Below are 18,324 nucleotides of genomic sequence, written 5' to 3' on the forward strand. Positions count from 1 at the left end.
AATTTTACCAGGGCAGGGCAACTGTACATTGTATTATAATTACTTTAAAACACTTTCATTTTTTGGAGTTACTGTTCCTTTAACATGTATGGCCACCTTTGATCTATATTTATTGCCAGTTTTTTTGGTAACAATGCGATCTCCTTAACTGGTATGCTATGTGCGCCCTATCTACACTAACTTCAACATAATGCTCTCCGATGCATAGTTTAAACACTCCACCAGCATTTTAGTCCCACCCGAAGACTGCTAGTTTATGCTCGGTCCCACCCAATGTTTTTGTCTACGATATGCTGAACCCTGGCCACTTTCCTAGTAACTCAATCTCACCCATCTCTTCCCCCCACCACTACCACTACTATTATAGAGGCAGTTCTCCAGTCCGTAAGAGTGATCAGGCCCATTTAAAACAGCCTTTCCAGAGTTTAAACTCCCATCTTCCTCATACAGTCTGACAAATCTGTTGGGATGCTCAAACCACAGATCAGCCTTCCTTTTTCCTTTCCCTACATTATCCTTTCTTACCGTTAACCAACTTACTTCCTCATCATCCTGCTGCTGTTCTCCTTTCCAAATTCTATCTGACCCAGCTAGGTCCTGCTCAGCGAGTAAGAGACTGCTCTCAATATTGTCAGTCAACTGCAGCGTTGCAATTTGCTGTGCTAGTGGCCATACACTATATGCCCATCTACAGGTGGGTGATATCAGGCTAATTTGATCATTTGGCCTTAGGGCCCTAAGTAAAATGGTGGCCATAGGCACTGTTGGTTCAGGGACCACATCAACAAGCCAATCCAACGTAAAAATCAAACCTGGCCAATCAAGATCTGCCTGATTTCTGGGAGGTCCATTATTGGTGCCCATACATGGGCAGATAAGCTGGCAAATCGGTCTAAACGACTCTCGGCAGCTAAATTCGGCCCATGCATGGCCACCTTATCTTAAGGTTCTAAAAAGGCAATTTGCTCACATCTACCACAAAGGTAAGCACTTTGGATCCAGTGTTCCAACACACGCTACACAGAGCACCTACTTACCAAGCAACTATCCACACAAGCAAGTTCACAGGAGTCCCAGGGGTTTAGGCTGATGCCACACGTAGCGTTTCTCCGCTGCGTTTTTTTCTCGGCCAAAAAACGCCGCACAAGCCACACAGCCCCTGACTATGGCGTTTTTCAGCCTAGTACTGGTGACGTAAGCAAACCCGTTTCCATGGTGCTAATAGTGCGAAATAGCAAAAAACGCCGCGTATTTCCGCTAGGTCTGGCAGCTGCCTTTGCGTATACATAGGAATAGCCTGCTTTGCAAATACTGGCGTATGTCGGCCTACGCTTGAAAAATCCGTGCTAAGGCGTTTTCTAGCGTATTTCCGCATTGTGTGGTTTGCTTCAAGTCTTTTCAAGCTGTTTCTATGGATGATGATATCATCACGAAATCATATCATGAAAAACACCACGTGTGGCATCAGTCTGTTCAGGTGAACTAATCAACCCCACCCACCTCAAACTGATCTAAGCCCTTTAAAAACGAAAAGCCTTGGCTATTGGTCATCTCGTCAATCAGGCCGGTTTGACAATTTTGATCAGGCTTTATAAATAAGCTGCTGTGTAAACACGTGGAAAGCATTTTAAGTTAAATAGGGCAAAAAGACACATTGACATAGCAGGTATGCTGAGTATGTGTGAACAATGACTGGAAAATACACTAGTGTGTGCCATTAAAGGATCTCTTTAGCAAAACTGCTGCAATTAGGCTAATGTCCCTAAGAGAGATTAGTCGCTTAGTTTCCTCTCAAGGCAACTTCCGCGGGGAGATTAGTCGCCCGCGACAAGGGAAAATTGTTGCAGGCGACTAATCTCCCCGTCTGCCACAGCCCATATAAATCGCCAGTACATGGTGATCAAACGCCCATATAAATCGCCAGTACATGGTGATCAAACGCCCATATAAATCGCCAGTACATGGTGATCAAACGCCCATATAAATCGCCAGTACATGGTGATCAAACGCACACTATTACCTACCCAAACACTGAATATATTATCTGTTTGCATCCAAAACAAAGAGTGGGTGTGAAGAATGTTTACATAATATATATAATTGTAGATACTAAAGCAGCCAACAAATAGAAACAGAACAGAAAACAAACAAAAATGCCTACTGTTGTTATCATAAAGCTGGTCATACACGTACAGATAAAATCAGACTAAACCTAGTTTTGTTCAATTTTCAGACTGTGTGTGGGTTCCAAATTATCATCCCAGTAATTTTTACATCAAGGCGAATGGGTGTCTAGTCGATTGGCCAAGTTAGAAACTTTCAATCTGATAACGATCAAAGCTGCGCATACATTGTGTATCAGATGATATCCTTGGGGGACCTACAATGGAAGATACTATCGTACTTTCGATTGGCGTCTGCCAGCTAGTTCATGTTCAGAACATGCTCCAATTTGTATTTTAAGGGCTTTATCATGCAATTTCAGTCTAAATTTTAGTTTCAGATCGTTGCATTTTAACATACAACCCATATCTGAACGTTTGTTGGAAGAAGACTAAAATCTGAACATGTATGGCCACCTTTAATATTAGGAGATCTATTCCTTTGGCACTGCACTTGTCTTTTTGTATATATGGCACACAAAAGTAATTACTATCTGTGCTGGTTTTTTACCCAGGAGCCTATATATAAGGCTAATTTGAGGAAATTTTGCTTGTTTGTGTAGAAACACTGCCAATCTACTGTTTCTATATGCAAGGACAAGCATGGGATCAGCATGTCTCTACACACACAGCAGAAACTATAAAAATATGCAATTTTGCATCGAAATTCACTCTGTATGATTGGCTTCTCTCTACTGGTGTATATACTGTAAGGCAACAGAGAAAATGTCCTGCATGTCATTAAAGCACAAACACAGAACAACATCCATTTATATAAAACTTGGACCCCCTACAAACTCCTCCCTGCCCCCTTCGATACTGTCCAACACACAGCCTCCAATATTATGCTATTGGCCCAAAGGTATTAAGAAAATGCAGAGCAGCAAAACAGGTTTGGCCATTTTGAGTATGCAGGGCAGTTTTGGGATCCAGTCCTTAAAATGGATATTAATGCGATGGAGAGAGTGCAGAGAGGTGCAACTAAACAAGGGAATGGAAGATAGTTAGTTATATAAATGAGTGGCATTGCTGCATTTTGATCTCTGCTCCCTGAGAACAGTGGAGGTCAAAATGCGATCAACCTAAACGTTTTGATAAGCTAATAACATACAAACAGATTCATGTTTTTGAGAAGACAGTGACAAATCACTGTCCAAATGTTAAAGTTACTTATTAGCAGGAAGTTATGATGTGACAAGGAATAATAAACACTGAAATCTTCCAGTGACTTAAGCATGTTTGAAATATTATAAATGCTTATCAAGAGATTATGTAAGATTGCAGTTATGAGTCAATCATGAGTCTTTTGTAAACCATTCATATTAAAAAATTTTTTAAAGGGACATATAAAAATAACTGTTTTAAATGTTTCCTTAGGCTGATGCCACACGCGGCGTAGGGCTGATTTTTTCGTCAAGCGGAAAAACGCTTGCCGAAAATTCAGCCCTACGCCTGCTACTTGTGCCTGCACCCGAATGAATGGGATACGCTCGGGTGCAGGCACATGTAGCCGATATACGCACAAAAACGCGAGAGAATGCAAAGTCTCGCGTTTTCATGCGTATATCGGCTACATGTGCCTGCACCCGAGCGTATGCCATTCATTCGGGTGCAGGCACAAGTAGCAGGCGTAGGGCTGAATTTTCGGCAAGCGTTTTTCCGCTTGCCGAAAATTTCAGCCCTACGCCTCGTGTGGCATCAGCCTTAATTATATAAGTGCTAATTATATTACAGCTTCCTTTTTTGTTTTCATAGGAGGAAATATCTGAAATGTTTTGAGTCCACTACTCTCTTCCAGTTTTAAAATGACAAATCTTAAAACTTAAGGCCACTCATAGCAGTTTGTCTGTCTTAGCCTTAAGGAGGCCATACATGTTACAATTATGATCTTTCCTGCGACCACACAGCATTAGTCTTTGGTGTAATTGTATTTAATTTACACAGCATTAGTTTTTGGTGTCATTAGACCTTCTCAATAAGACTTTGCACAGTACTACTATTCAAGTAACACTGCACGTTGTTGTCAGATGCGCACAGACTTTATCTTAAGTTGGCCATACATGCACCAATAAACGTAGTTTTGTACAAATTTTTGGACCATGTGTGCTTTCAAATTATCGCCCTGATAATTTTCTGTTCCATTATGACCAGTCATTTACTCGATCGCACAGTTTAGAAAGTTTCAGTCGGATAACGATAAAATCTATACACGTATTGTGTTCCGGATAATATCATTGGGTGACCTACAATGCATTTCTGGGATGTACTTACAATTGTTGCCTGCTAATTATTTAATGTTGAGAACATTCACCAATTTGTTATTTTTAGTACTTTATCCTAGAAATCAATCTTAATGTTAGTTTTAGATTGTACGTTTAAATGCAATAATATATATAGGAAGTTCTTTGGAAAAAGTTTAAAATCTGAAGCTTAAGCTTAAGCAAAGCTTCCTTTTAATCTTAAAGATCTTTTTTTTTAAAAAAAGAAAAAAGTATTTTTCTTCTTGATGCTTACCGCTAGCAGAATGCTAGAAAGGAAACCAACTGTGGTTATACATGAAATTGCTGTTTTGCAAGCTGTATTTCATGATAATTAGGTCTAGGAAATATTTACTCACAAGGGGACTTCCTAATTAGACAAAATGTTGCAACTTTCTCTAGCCTTAAATACAACACTAAGTGGCCCACTATATCTAGTCAAGTAAAGCCACCCCCAAACACACATTCAGTCTTAAATGTTAGCATTTCTGCATACAGGAAACAGTGTCAATCAATATTCAAATGTATTTTTCATTTAATCTTCTTTTATTTATAAAGCACTGACATTTTATGTAAAGACTATTCATCATTCAGATCAGTTCCTGCCCCAGCACAGCTTACAATTTAAATTCCCTATTACATTCACTAATTAGAAAATCAACCTGCTAGTAGGGCTGCTTTAATAACAATGGGCAATTGTGCACAGGGACAGAAACTTATAGCAAGCAATCAATGATTAACCATGTACAGCCAACTAAGGGACACATAATCAGAATAAATATTTAATTGGTTGCCACATTACGTAATGGGATCATACTATAGCATTAGGTTTATGCTTTTTAGGCTATTATTATGCTTAATGGTTTTTCTGCCAGCACACCAACCACAAGTGTTTTCCCGTCTTAAGTTAAATGGTAACCACCACTAGTACAGGTGGTTTTTTTTTTTTGCCCTAAATGAACATCTAGGAGATTTCAGGTAAAAAAAAATATAAATAAATCACCTTTATCAGCAGTAAAAGGCAGCTATCATTAAAGTTAATTACAGGTGCCACAGGCCTGGTGTTGCTCTGCCAAGTGCCTTAGGTTCAATTAGCTCACAGACCAAACTGCCGGATATTGTATAATATGGCCATCCACACTGGCAATAAAACAGAACTGATTATCCAGCAGTGCGCCAAAAAGAATTAACAACTGATCTGTCAAACTGCCCTCTTCTGCCAAAGTGCCAGAATATGCACCAAACGCTGAACCTTAAGGTCAAAATCACCCAAAATATATAACAAATCCTGCAGATGTGTTACCATACCATGGTTTGCCATAAACACAGATTTGTTTATAGTATTCGGTTGGTTTCTGACTGATCCAAATTTCCGGTCCACTCCCTAATTCAGTGACAACCCCACCTAGAAATTCTTATATCTAGTCCATCTAATCAAGCAACTGCAATTTAGGATGTGGATACCTAGTACTAATATCTGGCTCATATCCATGTAACAGATGACGCTGAAATGTGGTTTCTAATTGGTTGGCTATAATACATTCAAACAATTGGAGGGCAGAAGGGTTGAGTCTCTCTTAGTAAATGCTATAATGTATAGGCTCTAAGGGGGAAGACACACGGAGCTACTTAGTAGCAGCTACCTGTCATGGCTACTAAATGCCAGAAAATACCCTGCCATAGACAATACTGAGAATTTCCTCAGCTAAAACGCATGTAGAGACATTTATCAGTAAATGATCATCATTGTCTATTTTAGTAGCCACGACAAGTAGCTGCTACTAGTAGCTCTGTGTGTCTTCACCCTAATAGGTCTGTCAGCCATCACTGGATATTCAGCCTATTCTCTGGCACTGTACTTTAAGTAGGCAAATTAGGAGCAGGGCTGGAAATGAAAAGACCCCAGGCACAGAAGAAAGGCAGGGTATCAATTCGTGGCAAAAAAGTAATGTAAGGATGTCCAACCAGTACTCATTCAGCTGTTGTTGCACAACAACCCCCTCTGATCCCCCCAGACAGATAGGGAAACAGATAGGGGTGTGCATGTTGGACATCCCTAAGGAATACAGTAAAAACATGTCTATTATTAATTGTTTCACGTTTTAACATTTCTTCCCAGGGCAAACGCCTTCTCTGGCCTACCGAACAGGCAACTGTGAGCAGAAGCATGCCGAACAGACTCCTCAGTGCTTCTACCTGCGACATGACATATATTCCACTCACATCCCCACCTACGCCTGGGGCACAGCACAACGTCGCGGCCGGTTCTTACCACTTGATATCGGTTGGCTGCTTGTAGATATTGATGCTCCATGGCCAGGAAGCAACTTCCAGGGTTCAGCGGGTCTCCAGGCACGTCTTCCCCGGCCTGGCTGGGTCTACCTGTGCCGCGGTCTCTTTTCCTCCCTGTCTGTTCAGCGCTTGAGGTGAGTCACAGCGAGACTGTAATGCCCTGCCGCCCCACTTATCGTTATTCTTATCCCACGCCCTGATATAGCGCTCTCTTACCGCCGGCCGGTGTACCCCACTAGTAAAGAACCCTACCCAATGTTCACCTTTCTCTCTGCCCTATGAGTATTTCCCTAATGCCTCTCTCAGCCTCCAGTACGCGCCGCCCATTCACTAGGTCAACCTCCTCGGCGCGCTCCTGTACCCCTCCCATTCTAACTCGGGAACACGCATGCAAGGGGCGGCGCCCTAGTTCTCATGAGGCGTGGCTTGCAGGTATATCCTTCCGTTGCCATGGATTGTGGGGAACGGATGCTGCTTCCTGGATGTGTCTTTCTGTTTCGGACGTGATGGTGTTGTCAGCATGCACATATAGATACGAATAACAATTTAGTGGCGTTCCCCTGTTACAAAATACTAGTGATCCTAAAGGACATTTAATTAATAATCGTGCCTCATGGCGAGGAAACACCACGTTTTTTGTAGTGGGGGGGAGGTTTAAAGGTTGTTGGTAGTGGCCTCTTAACCACTTGGAAGGAGACTAAAGTAGCACCATTTTGTAGTGTTTTTGTCGAGATTCTAATTTTTGCTTTTTATTTATACAGTCCCCTGACCAAATCACCCACACACACAAAGCTGTATGTCAGGCATCTGTTGCAACACTTCAGCACTTAGTCCCACAGTTTCCTTCTTATTGTGCCTTGGTTATTTCTTTTTTTATTGCTCTTACGTTAGTCATTGATTTAGTTCACCTTATTTTCTTTTATTTAGCCCTTACCATGCCTCTCCCTTGATGTGAACCCCTAACTGCCTTTTTCTTCCAATAGCTGTTAGGCCCGCATCCATAACTTTTTTCTATATGTTAACTCAGCACATACACCTCATGAAATGCTTAATGCTTTTTATACCCCATTACTTTTTTTATTTGCTCACACTTTCTCTCTCTTATAGGAGAAGAAAAGGTAAAATCGCCGGAGGCTCTGAGTTGTTAGACAACTCTGTTTAACAATGCATTCTTTTCTCTACTAACGTTAAGGCTGATGCCACACGTGGCGTTTTTATGGTGCGTATTTTCTAATTCTCTCAGCGACTGAAAAACGCCTGATATCATCATCCATAGAAATAATTTGAAAAGACTCGAAGCAAACCACACAATGCATGAATACGCTAGAAAACGCCTTAGCATGGATTTTTCAACCGTTGGCTGAAATACGCCAGTATTTGCAAAGCAAGCTATTCCTATGTATACAAAAAGGCAGCTGCCAGACCTAGCGGAAATACGCAGCGTTTACTATTTCGCACTATTAGCACAATGGAAATGGGGTTTGCTACGTCACCAGTACTAGGCTGAAAAACGCCATTAATCAGGGGCTGTGTGGCTTGTGCAGTGTTTTTAGGCTGAGAAAATACGCAGCGTAAAAACGCCACGTGTGGCATCAGCCTAAGAGCTGAATCATCAGATATTCAGGTGGAAACAAAAGAATTCTAACCCAATCTGACAATTCAGCATTAAAGTTTTGCTGATGTTTGGACACCTTCAAAGGCCCCTGATGAAAATGTTCCATCTTGTCCGATCAATAAGTTGACTGATATATAAGGCTTTTGCCAATATCGGTTGCCCCATCTCCCACCATACATGCACCAAATATCATACAAAACTTTGTTCTGTATGATAATATTAGAGCATGTATGGCCACCTTTAGTTAACCTTGCCCTTATGTAATGTAGTTTAAATATTTTTTTTTACATTTAAATAATTGAATCTGTTGATCAACAACCTAGAACTTTTTTTGGCAACAAATGTGCTATTTTATATAAGAGAGGTATTTATTATATAGTTCTGTGAAGAGCCATGAATTACATTTGACCCCTGTTGATCTCTCTGTATAAGAACCAAAGCCATTGTATTCTGCACAGTTTATCTGCTGTGTAAACATGTGCCTATTTGCCTTTTTCAGCTTAATTGACCACCCCATGGCTACACAGCTGCTGATTTATATAAAGCTAGTAGTTTTTTTTAAGCAACACACATTTTTACCAGTTCAGCACAATTTGAAAATGAAAATTGAAGAATAACTGATTCTGGTGGGACAGGTTAATACTCTTTATAGTTTTAAAATACATAATATGAAAATTGCATTTTTTATACTGTAATGCTACACAACACAGTTTAAGGGCTCTGGCACACGGGGGAGATTAGTCACCCGCGATTAACTCCCTGTTCGCGGGCGACTAATCTACCCCGTGTGCCAGAGCCCTAAGAGTTAAACAGTAAAAAGGGATCATTTCAAAGAAATGAGTAAATTAGTTATGTGATGCTTTTCACAATTACCAAGCCTTTTTCCAGCACAAATTGATTAGTTTGCCTTGCCCTTATGTAATGAAGTTTAAATGCATAAATATTGTTGGGTGGGGGAGTTTATAGCACTAACAACTACATATAGATTTGCAGGATATTAAAAATGTATTTAGCAATGTAATGTACACATGCTAGAGGGATTACTGTGACTACTTACACAAAACAAAACAATACTTCTAGGCATTCTTGTAATTAAGCTAAGGTGAATCATTTGAAAACTGGTTACATTCATAATTTTGTAACAGTCTAACAATCCCCTCCCCCAAAATTATGCACCTTTGCATCTTTTTAATTTGTTAATATTTGTACATGCATATAGGGTGCATAAAAATGGCCTTCAAATAAAAGGAGTATCGGCATCTGTCTTGTTGATAGAGTATGCATTTACCAAATTTGCTGCCATAATGCAGAGCAATAGCAACAATGAACTGCACATAATGCATCAGTCGGGGCCAAAGTCTTGTACAATGGTTGCAGTCACTGCTTCTCTACTAAAGGGAAAGAAAAGGAGCATTGAATGGTACTTTTTAAGTACCATTACGTGCATTTAAGTTTAGTGGGTCAGTAGTGTAATATACTATGATATATTTCATAAGTTGTAAATATGAACAGGCAGTTTTGACCCAGACAGGCCTTATGAAAACTGGGGCTGTCTGGGTCAAAAATGGACTGGTGGCAACCCTAAGTATATAAAAATTAATGTTTTTTGCCTTGAAACAAAACAAAGAAAAACATTGGAGGAAGAAATTTTGAGAAATGTTTCCACTAATCTAGTAAATATGACCTTATAAGTAGCTATCTGAAGAAAAATAAGCAGAAGCACTGACGTTTTATGTAGCCACGAGTAACACAGCTCCTGAGGTTGTAGAAGAGATGGATACCAGTCACAAACCTAATACCAGCATGCATTGTTCTACAGGTCATGGTTGTCGGTGGAAGCCCTTCGCATCACTTCAGTAATCCAAAGTCGCACAAAGTTTCCTCCTGCAGGCAACTCTAAGTGATTTAGGATTACCACAGCGATGCAACGGGCTTTCCACCGACAACTCCTATTGTTGCCGGTGAAAGGCCTTTTCAGAGAAGTTTGTTGCCCGCAATGGCAGAGATCTTTCATGGGCGACTCAACAGCTCCGTGGGTTCTTACCCTACAGGCAGACCTAAAAGACCCAATGGCTCATACACCAATCTCTAATCTTGTTTTGAGCTATGGGCAACCCTGCAGTAAGGCTGAACCTGCAAAGAGGGATTTGAATGAAGAAGGGCTGCACTACATTAATAATGTTATTTACTTCCAAACAAACTATTTATAATTATGTTAATACGAATGTTCCCATGATCAAATTTATATACATATGAAATATGTTTGCACTTTGGTCTATTATTGTTTATAAAAATGCACATGACCCTTTTTTATAAAAAATAAATGCCACAAACATATGGTCTGTGTAACATAAAATTATGCTTGAATTTGATGTTGTAGATGAAAATGATGAATAAACAAAGCAGAGAGCAGTGAAAGATCCCATGACAGCCTCATGTTGTGGTACGTAAGAGCTATTGTTGACAGATTCTTAATATATATTCAGAATAAATATATTTAACTGTTAAAAGTAGGAAACTAACACCAATGGAATAATTTGATTTTTTTTTTTTTTTTACCATAAACAGAAAATCTACTTTTATTTATTAAAATCATTTTGTAAGCATTATCAAGGGGGTCTTTAGTGACATACTAATACAGTTATTTTCTGCAATAAAATTATTGTAAAGTAAAAAAAATTTAAACTGACACCAGTGTTCCCCTGTGGTGGATAAAGGAGTCAATGCAGTAAAGTGTGTAGGAGTGAACCTGACTATGCTGGTGCCTGCTGCAGACCTGATGTTCCCCATCTTCTCTTGCCTTAAAGGTGAACGAGCACTGACATATCCTGGCATTGCATCCATGTGATCTTTTTTCTCTCTAGAAATTAAACAAGGATAATCACTCTTTTGTCAAACATTTTAGAATACAGTACCCTTTTGAAACAGTTACAAAACATCTGACCAATTTTATTCTGCTTTCATACCTCAGAAGTCAGCAAGCTATGTTATGATTTTATAATTATTATATTAGTAGAACATCGCTGATGTGACTACCTAAAAACCAGCCTCATTATATTTTTATAGTATATTTCACCCCTATTTGCTATGATAACCTCAGAATTAGGTTGGCATTTTTTACCTCCAATTGAGATTTACTTATATTCCCCTCTGCATTTTATCATCAGCTTTAACATGTTTTTATGAAGGGGGTAAATGAATCCCAATTTATCAATATTTTGTCTCTTCAAAGCTCACCAATACATTTAACACCCAGGTAATTCCACCTTTGTATAACAGGCTTACACAATCCCGTGTTTCTACTCTTAAATGCTCGTCCATAACATCTATTGTTTATTGGAAAATTTACCTTTGAATATGTTCACATACGCCCATTAGGGATGCTATTTTTTATTTACTCCTATGGGACCCAAAATGTATCATTTGCATGGGGCTTAAAATTAAGATTTTAGATTGCTGCTCCTAGAAAACACTACAGGAGCCCACGCAGTTTTGAGTTATGGTTCGAAAACTCGAATGCCTGGTATGCCTGGTGCAAAAAACCTGAAAACTCAAATGTAAAAATTTGCCATGTAAATGCTTGTGAGTTTCTATATAAGTCAATGGGAGTTGTCATAGGCAAAGTCAAGCCATATTCTCAAACTCAAATATTTAATTTTTAGAGCTTTTTATTTGAAGCGACCATTCGATATGCAAGTTTATTCAATTTAGAAAAACAAACTTCAATTCACAAACTTGAAAATTGATAAATAAGCCCACTATTGTTGGAGAAAAGGACAGTACAGGTATGGGACCCATTATCCAGAATCCTTGGGACCTGGGGTTTTCCGGATAAGGGGTCTTTCCATAATTCATATCTCCTACCTTAAGTCTACAAAAAAAAAATATTTAAACAGTAATTAAACCCAATAGGATTGTTTTGCCTCCAATAAGGATTAATTATATCTTAGCTGGGATCAAGTACAAGGTACTGTTTTTTATTACAGTGAAAAAGGAAATCATTTATAAAAATGTAAATTATTTGATTAAAATGGAGTCTATGGGAGATGGCCTCTCCGTAATTTGGAACTTTCTGGATAATGGGTTTCCAGATAAGGGGTCCGATACCTGTATTACAAAAATTTGAAGGTTAAAGGGGTGGTTCACCTTTAAATTAACTTTTAGGATGTTATAGAATGGCCAATTCAATGGCAGCTTTGAAATGGTTGTAATGGTCCGCAGCCAAAAAACAATTAAACCACAGTTTAATTGTTATTGCTACTATTTAGAACTTATTTTTCTTTTCCTCTCCTGTTCATATATCAATCTTTCATTCAAACCACAGCCTGGTTGCTAAGGTAATTTGGATCCAAGCAACCAAATAGCTGATAAAACTCCAAATGGGAGAACAAAACTGAAATAATTAAAAAACTACCAATAATACCAATTGCGAATTGTCTCAGAATATTACTATATACGTCAGGGGTGTCAAACTCAATCACATAAGGGGGCAGAAATCTAAAACACAGGCTAAATGTTTTTATTAAGATACTAAGGGGGACATTCATTAAAGCACGATGACCACGATTAGAAAAAAATTCCTATTTTTTCTAAAGTTTACAACTTTTCATACTGTTAACGATAATATTGTTAAAAAAGTACGACTATTTCGTGATATGTTCGTTATTCAACGAAAAAGTCGCACTTTTCGCAAGGACTACAAAACTTTCGCTATTCATTCAAGCTTTGGTATCGTGACTATCTTTTGGCCAGGTTGGAGCTGCAGAGTGCCATTGAGTCCTATGGGAGGCTTTCAAAATCATGCATTGAAGTCTCAAAGTCAGAAAGTTTTTCACGCCGTTTACGATCGTTCCGATACGAAAATTTTGTAACTTTCGGATCACAACCACAATATTTTTGTACGACCACAACACGATTTTCGCACAATTTACGCACATCAGAAATTATCGTGCTTACTACAAAATTTTTCCAATTGTGCTTTTAACAATCCGAAATTCATGCTTAAATGAATGTGCCCCATAGTCTAGTTCTATCTAAAGGATAGATCCTTCCCCACCCTGAAACCATATCACATGCCATCTTCAAGCAAACTGGACAGACTTGGATGAGAGCCTGGCCAACCTAGGCCACAGATGAGCAGAGGTTCATTATGTGGGCTGTGGTAAATTTGCCTAACCGTGCAACTGACCAATTGTAGAACTGTGCGGAATGATGTAATATGCACCACGCACCCTGCTGGGCAGAACGAAAGAGCGGCTGCTTGGATCACCTGGAGCGGCTTAGTCGCACTGCATGGTCAGGTACAGTACCACTGGGACTGGAGAGGAGCAGTCAGGCTATTGGTCAGCTAAACGGTCAGGCACAGTCATCACGGGCCACATAAAACAGCCAGACGGGCCAGATTTGGCCCCCGAGCCTTGTGTTTGACACATGCTCTATCTACATCATACTAAAAGTTAACTCAAAGGTAAAAATTCCCTTATAGTCCAATGGTTTTTAATTTCTGCAAAATCATGGGAAGGTCAGATTTAGTCAAACTTTAGCTTATACAATAAAATGCAAAGTGCAAAAAACTGGTCCAGCAAACAGCCTGTGTGCAGTCAAATTTCTTAGTATCTACCAGTTCTTTTAACTTATGAGGAGAGGATATAGTAACAAAACAATTCGCAAAATATAATGGATGAATACTTTAGTGATGAGTTAAATTCAATTTTTAATTTGCATAGTTAGTAATAGATAGCAACTATTGTAGCACCAAGGAAGCACTAAGCAAAGGCTAAAGGAAATCAAAACAAGTAGTTTCAAGTAACATTTGAACTTCCTTCTGACATTTTAAACACATTCACGTTGCTGCAAGTTGGATCCATCTCTCTCAGATTGCATATCACTTTTGCAAGGGAACAACTTCTATTTTTAATTGAACTGAATGTTAAATTGCCTTCATCTGGTGTTTTGTTTCAATCGTAGGTCACTGAACTTTCAAATATGTAGCAAACATTTCATCAGGTTTTTTAGGTTAAGAAAAAATACAGGCATAAAAGTGTATTTGGAAGATAATGTGTAGTGTTGTTATAAAGATTTTCTATCAGTTATATAACTGATAGAAAATCTTTATAACAACAACACATCCTTAGTTTGTTTTCAGGTAGTTTATTTTAAGTTTAAACTTGTAAAATGTAATCAATATATGGTAATAGTTATATCATTGGGGCAGAAATAATATATATCAGAGATTGCATTCTAGTCATTTCAGATGTTGTGACACATGAAACTAGAAGTCCATATATATTGCATGCTCAGTGTGAAGTAGCAGTCAATAGCAGGTGTGTGATGTAAAGCTGGCAACAGCTGATGGATGATCAAGAGAGTGTAATTTATAAGCACACATGAGACAGTAGAGATGTCATCCAAGGGACAGCAGCAGAACTGTAGACTGCAGGCCACACTATCAGCATGATAGAAGGAAAGCAAAGTGCAAAACAATAATTCTTCATGTTTTTTTTTGCTCTAAGTGCATCATTCCTTTTCAATATTTCATTACAATTGTTGCAATCAGGCACATAATGTTGCACCAGACACCAGAGGTGCAAAGATTTGTGTAAGCTATAAAAAATGGTTCAACTTGCTAGGAAAGGCTCCTAAATGGACACGGTATGGGTATGCACTTATGTGCCCTTCAGTTACCCAGAAAACACTTGCAATACTGCAAAACCGAGTACCTACAAGCACAACTTCCACCTGGTCAAGGCATGTGGTAAGTGCTCAGTTTCCAGAATGAAGCCATCAAACTAGGAGCCTTTACACAACTGATTTTTGTACGGTTGACACCTGTTTTAGACACAAGTTTTATGCAGACAAGGGGCTGGTATAATGATTGGTCGCTCAAAGAGTGTTCTGCTGTGGATAAACAATAAACACAAGTTCTGGAATTGCACCACCCATCATTATGCCCTAGGTGGTGCCTATGCTGCTTAGCCCTAGTTCCAACCAAGTTGAGAGGGGTCCATGTGCACAAGAACCAAATTTATAGCATTAGGGAGTGGCTAAACCCCTTAGAATAGCTTGGTTTGTCTCTCAAATGGGAACTGCCCAGAAGGTCACAAAAACATGGAATAATAAAATTTGTTTTTTTACAAAAAGTGACAGTCCAAAGTTTGGGGTGTCAGATATTTAATTAAGCACTTCAATTGTAATGAATTAGTTAGGGTCAGGGACCTAAGGAAAACAGTGTTTATCACTAGGCAAGTAAAACGGTGTCCAAACATTGTCACATGCTACATTTTGTTACTATGTTCATGAAATAAAATGTTTCTGTGAATTAACATATGCAAATACAGTATGTTGTTTGGTAACACATTGATTCCTGCAATAGCTGATAACTACTTTTAACTTACAAAATTGTCCAAGTATGCAATTGGGAAAGATGGCCCAAACTTTTGCATTCAACTGTATATACTGGCAACTCTCGACCCTAAGGGGCCCATTTACTTACTCACGAACGGGCCGAATGCGTACGATTGCGTTTTTTTCGTAATGATCGGTATTTTGCGATTTTTCGGATAATTGTTGCGACTTTTTCGTTGCCATTCCGAATGTTGCGCAAAATCTGGCGATTTTTTCGTAGCGTTAATACTTGCGCGAAAAGTTGCGACTTTTTCACAGCTTTCGCGCCCAGTACGAAAGATTCGGATTCATTCAAGCTTCAGTATGGTGACTTTTCTTGGGCCAGGTTGGAGCTGCAGGGTGCCATTGAGTCCTATGGGAGGCTTCCAAAATCATGCTAAGTCTGAAAGTTTCGCCTGCCGCTTACGAGCGCTCAATACGAAAAAGTCACGACAAGATACGAGTGCATCGTAATGACTACGAAAAACTCGCGTTTTTCCGTGCAAATCGTATTGGTAATGAAAAAGTCGCGACAATTTCCGCAAAGTCGTAAAGGCGCCGAAAATTCGCAAAAAATACGAAAAAGTCGCAAAATGTTCATTTTCCAATTGCAATTTTCCCAATTCGAATTCGTGTCTTAGTAAATGTGCCCCAAAGTGTAATAAAACACGCAGTGTATTGTCTCCCTCGTTTTGTTGATTAAGCAAAATTCCAGAAAGAGGACAGGAAGAAGAAAGCATTTCCTGCAATTGTTGGATCTTCACATGTAAAGTGTTTTACTTGTGGAAACCCCAGTTTTTCTTCATTTTAAAGGTACTTTTGTTTACTGGTGAGAGATAAAACAATACATGTGCTTGTGCCCTAAGAATACTCTCTCAATTTTTCATAGTGTTAAATAATGTAATGATCTGTTTGTACAAGTACTGAAATGTTTGGCTACTACTGTTTTACTTGTGTGTATTGGAACAGAACAAAAAAGGGAGGAAAAAAAGCAAATTGGACATAATGTCATACAAGTTGCCCTTCTCTGGACCCTCTCTAACTCAATAATGTCACGTTTGAGCACTGGAGACCAGAACTGGACAGCATATTCTAGATGGGGCCTTACCAGTGCTCTGTAAAGGGGAAGAATAACCCCCTCCTCCCGTGAATCTATACCCCTTTTAATACAGCTCAAAACCTTGTTTGCCCTTGCAGCTGCTGCCTGGCATTGCTTGCTACAGCCAAGTTTATTATCTACAAGGACTCCAAGGTCCTTCTCCATTATGGATTTGCCTAGTGCAGTCCCATTAAGGGTATAAGTCGCTTGCATATTTTTACATCCCAGGTGCATGACCTTACATTTATCCACATTAAATCTCATCTGCCACTTAGCCGCCCAGATTGCCAGTTGGTCAAGATCCTGCTGCAAGGATAGAATTGACTGGTCTGCAGAGTTTTGTGTCATCTGCAAACACTGATACATTACTTATAATACCCTCCCCCAAGTCATTTATGAACAAATTAAACAAAAGTGGACCCAGTACAGAACCCTGAGGGACCCCACTGAGAACCTTATTCCAAGTAGAGAATGTACCATTAACAACCACCCTCTGTACCCGATCCTGTAGCCAGTTTTCAATCCTTGTGCAAATGACTTCACTAAGACCAACAGACCTTAGCTTAGAAAGCAGTCGTTTGTGGGGAACGGTATCAAATGCTTTGGCAAAATCCAAATAGATTATATCTACTGCATCCCCACTGTCCAGCTTCTTACTTACCTCATCATAAAAAGCAATTAAACTGGTCTGACGTGACCTGTCCTTCATAAAGCCATGCTGATTACTGCTCATAATGACATTCTCCACTACATAATTTTGTATGTGATCCCTTAACAAGCTTTCAAATAACTTGCCCACCACGGATGTCAAACTTACAGGCCTATAATTGAAAGGCTGAGATCTTACTCCCTTTTTAAATATAGGAATGATATTCGCCTTCTTCCAATCCCTAGGTACCATACCTGATGAAAGCGAGTCTGAGAATATCAGAAACAAGGGCCACTGTAATTTTGCCCCTAGCTCTCTCAGTACCCGAGGGTGTATTCCATCTAGCCCAGGTGCCTTGTTTACATTTATCTTGTGTAACCCTTTAAGCACTGTGTAGTTGGAGCTGAGGCAACAGTGCAGCTATTGGGTGGCACTCTGGCTCCTCTACTGTATACACAGAAGAAAAGAACTGGTTAAGCACATCCGCCTTTTCTGTATCCGCTGTACTATCTGTGAGAAGCTCAACCCATAAGGATTCAGCTCCCTCTGTTACCCCCATCACTTCCTCTTTAATATTTGCTTTTAATTCTTGCTTTTCTATTGCCCCTGTCCCTGTGAAACAATGTATAATCCCCAATATTAACTGCCCAGTCATGAGACTCATTCAACCAAGTTTCAGCAACACCAATCACATCATATTTCCGCTCCAACGCCAGTACCTCCAGCTCTCCCATTTTACCATTTAGACTCCTTGCATTGGTAAACATACATTTAATACTGTTACCAGCATGAGAATGACGTGTAAACAACTTATGGGCCTCCCTGCCATTATCAGTATCCCGAAGCAAGTCTCCCCATTTTCCCTT

The 18,324-nt window shown here is 39.4% G+C and overlaps 1 protein-coding gene across 2 annotated transcripts in view; it reads right to left on the reverse strand.

Moving 5' to 3' along the window:
* ndfip2 (Nedd4 family interacting protein 2) overlaps positions 1–7,082 on the reverse strand; it is a 29,477-nt gene extending 22,395 nt beyond the window's left edge. Inside the window, exon 1 of one of the 2 annotated variants that reach the window (XM_012957017.3) lies at positions 6,693–7,082. In XM_012957017.3, coding sequence (XP_012812471.1) covers positions 6,693–6,734 — 42 coding nt within the window. In that variant the 5' untranslated portion in view covers positions 6,735–7,082. 2 annotated transcript variants of the gene reach the window in all.
* Between the last annotated feature and the right edge of the window lie 11,242 nt (positions 7,083–18,324).

Source organism: Xenopus tropicalis, chromosome 2 (genome assembly GCF_000004195.4).
Source record: "Xenopus tropicalis strain Nigerian chromosome 2, UCB_Xtro_10.0, whole genome shotgun sequence".
NCBI lineage: Eukaryota > Metazoa > Chordata > Amphibia > Anura > Pipidae > Xenopus > Xenopus tropicalis.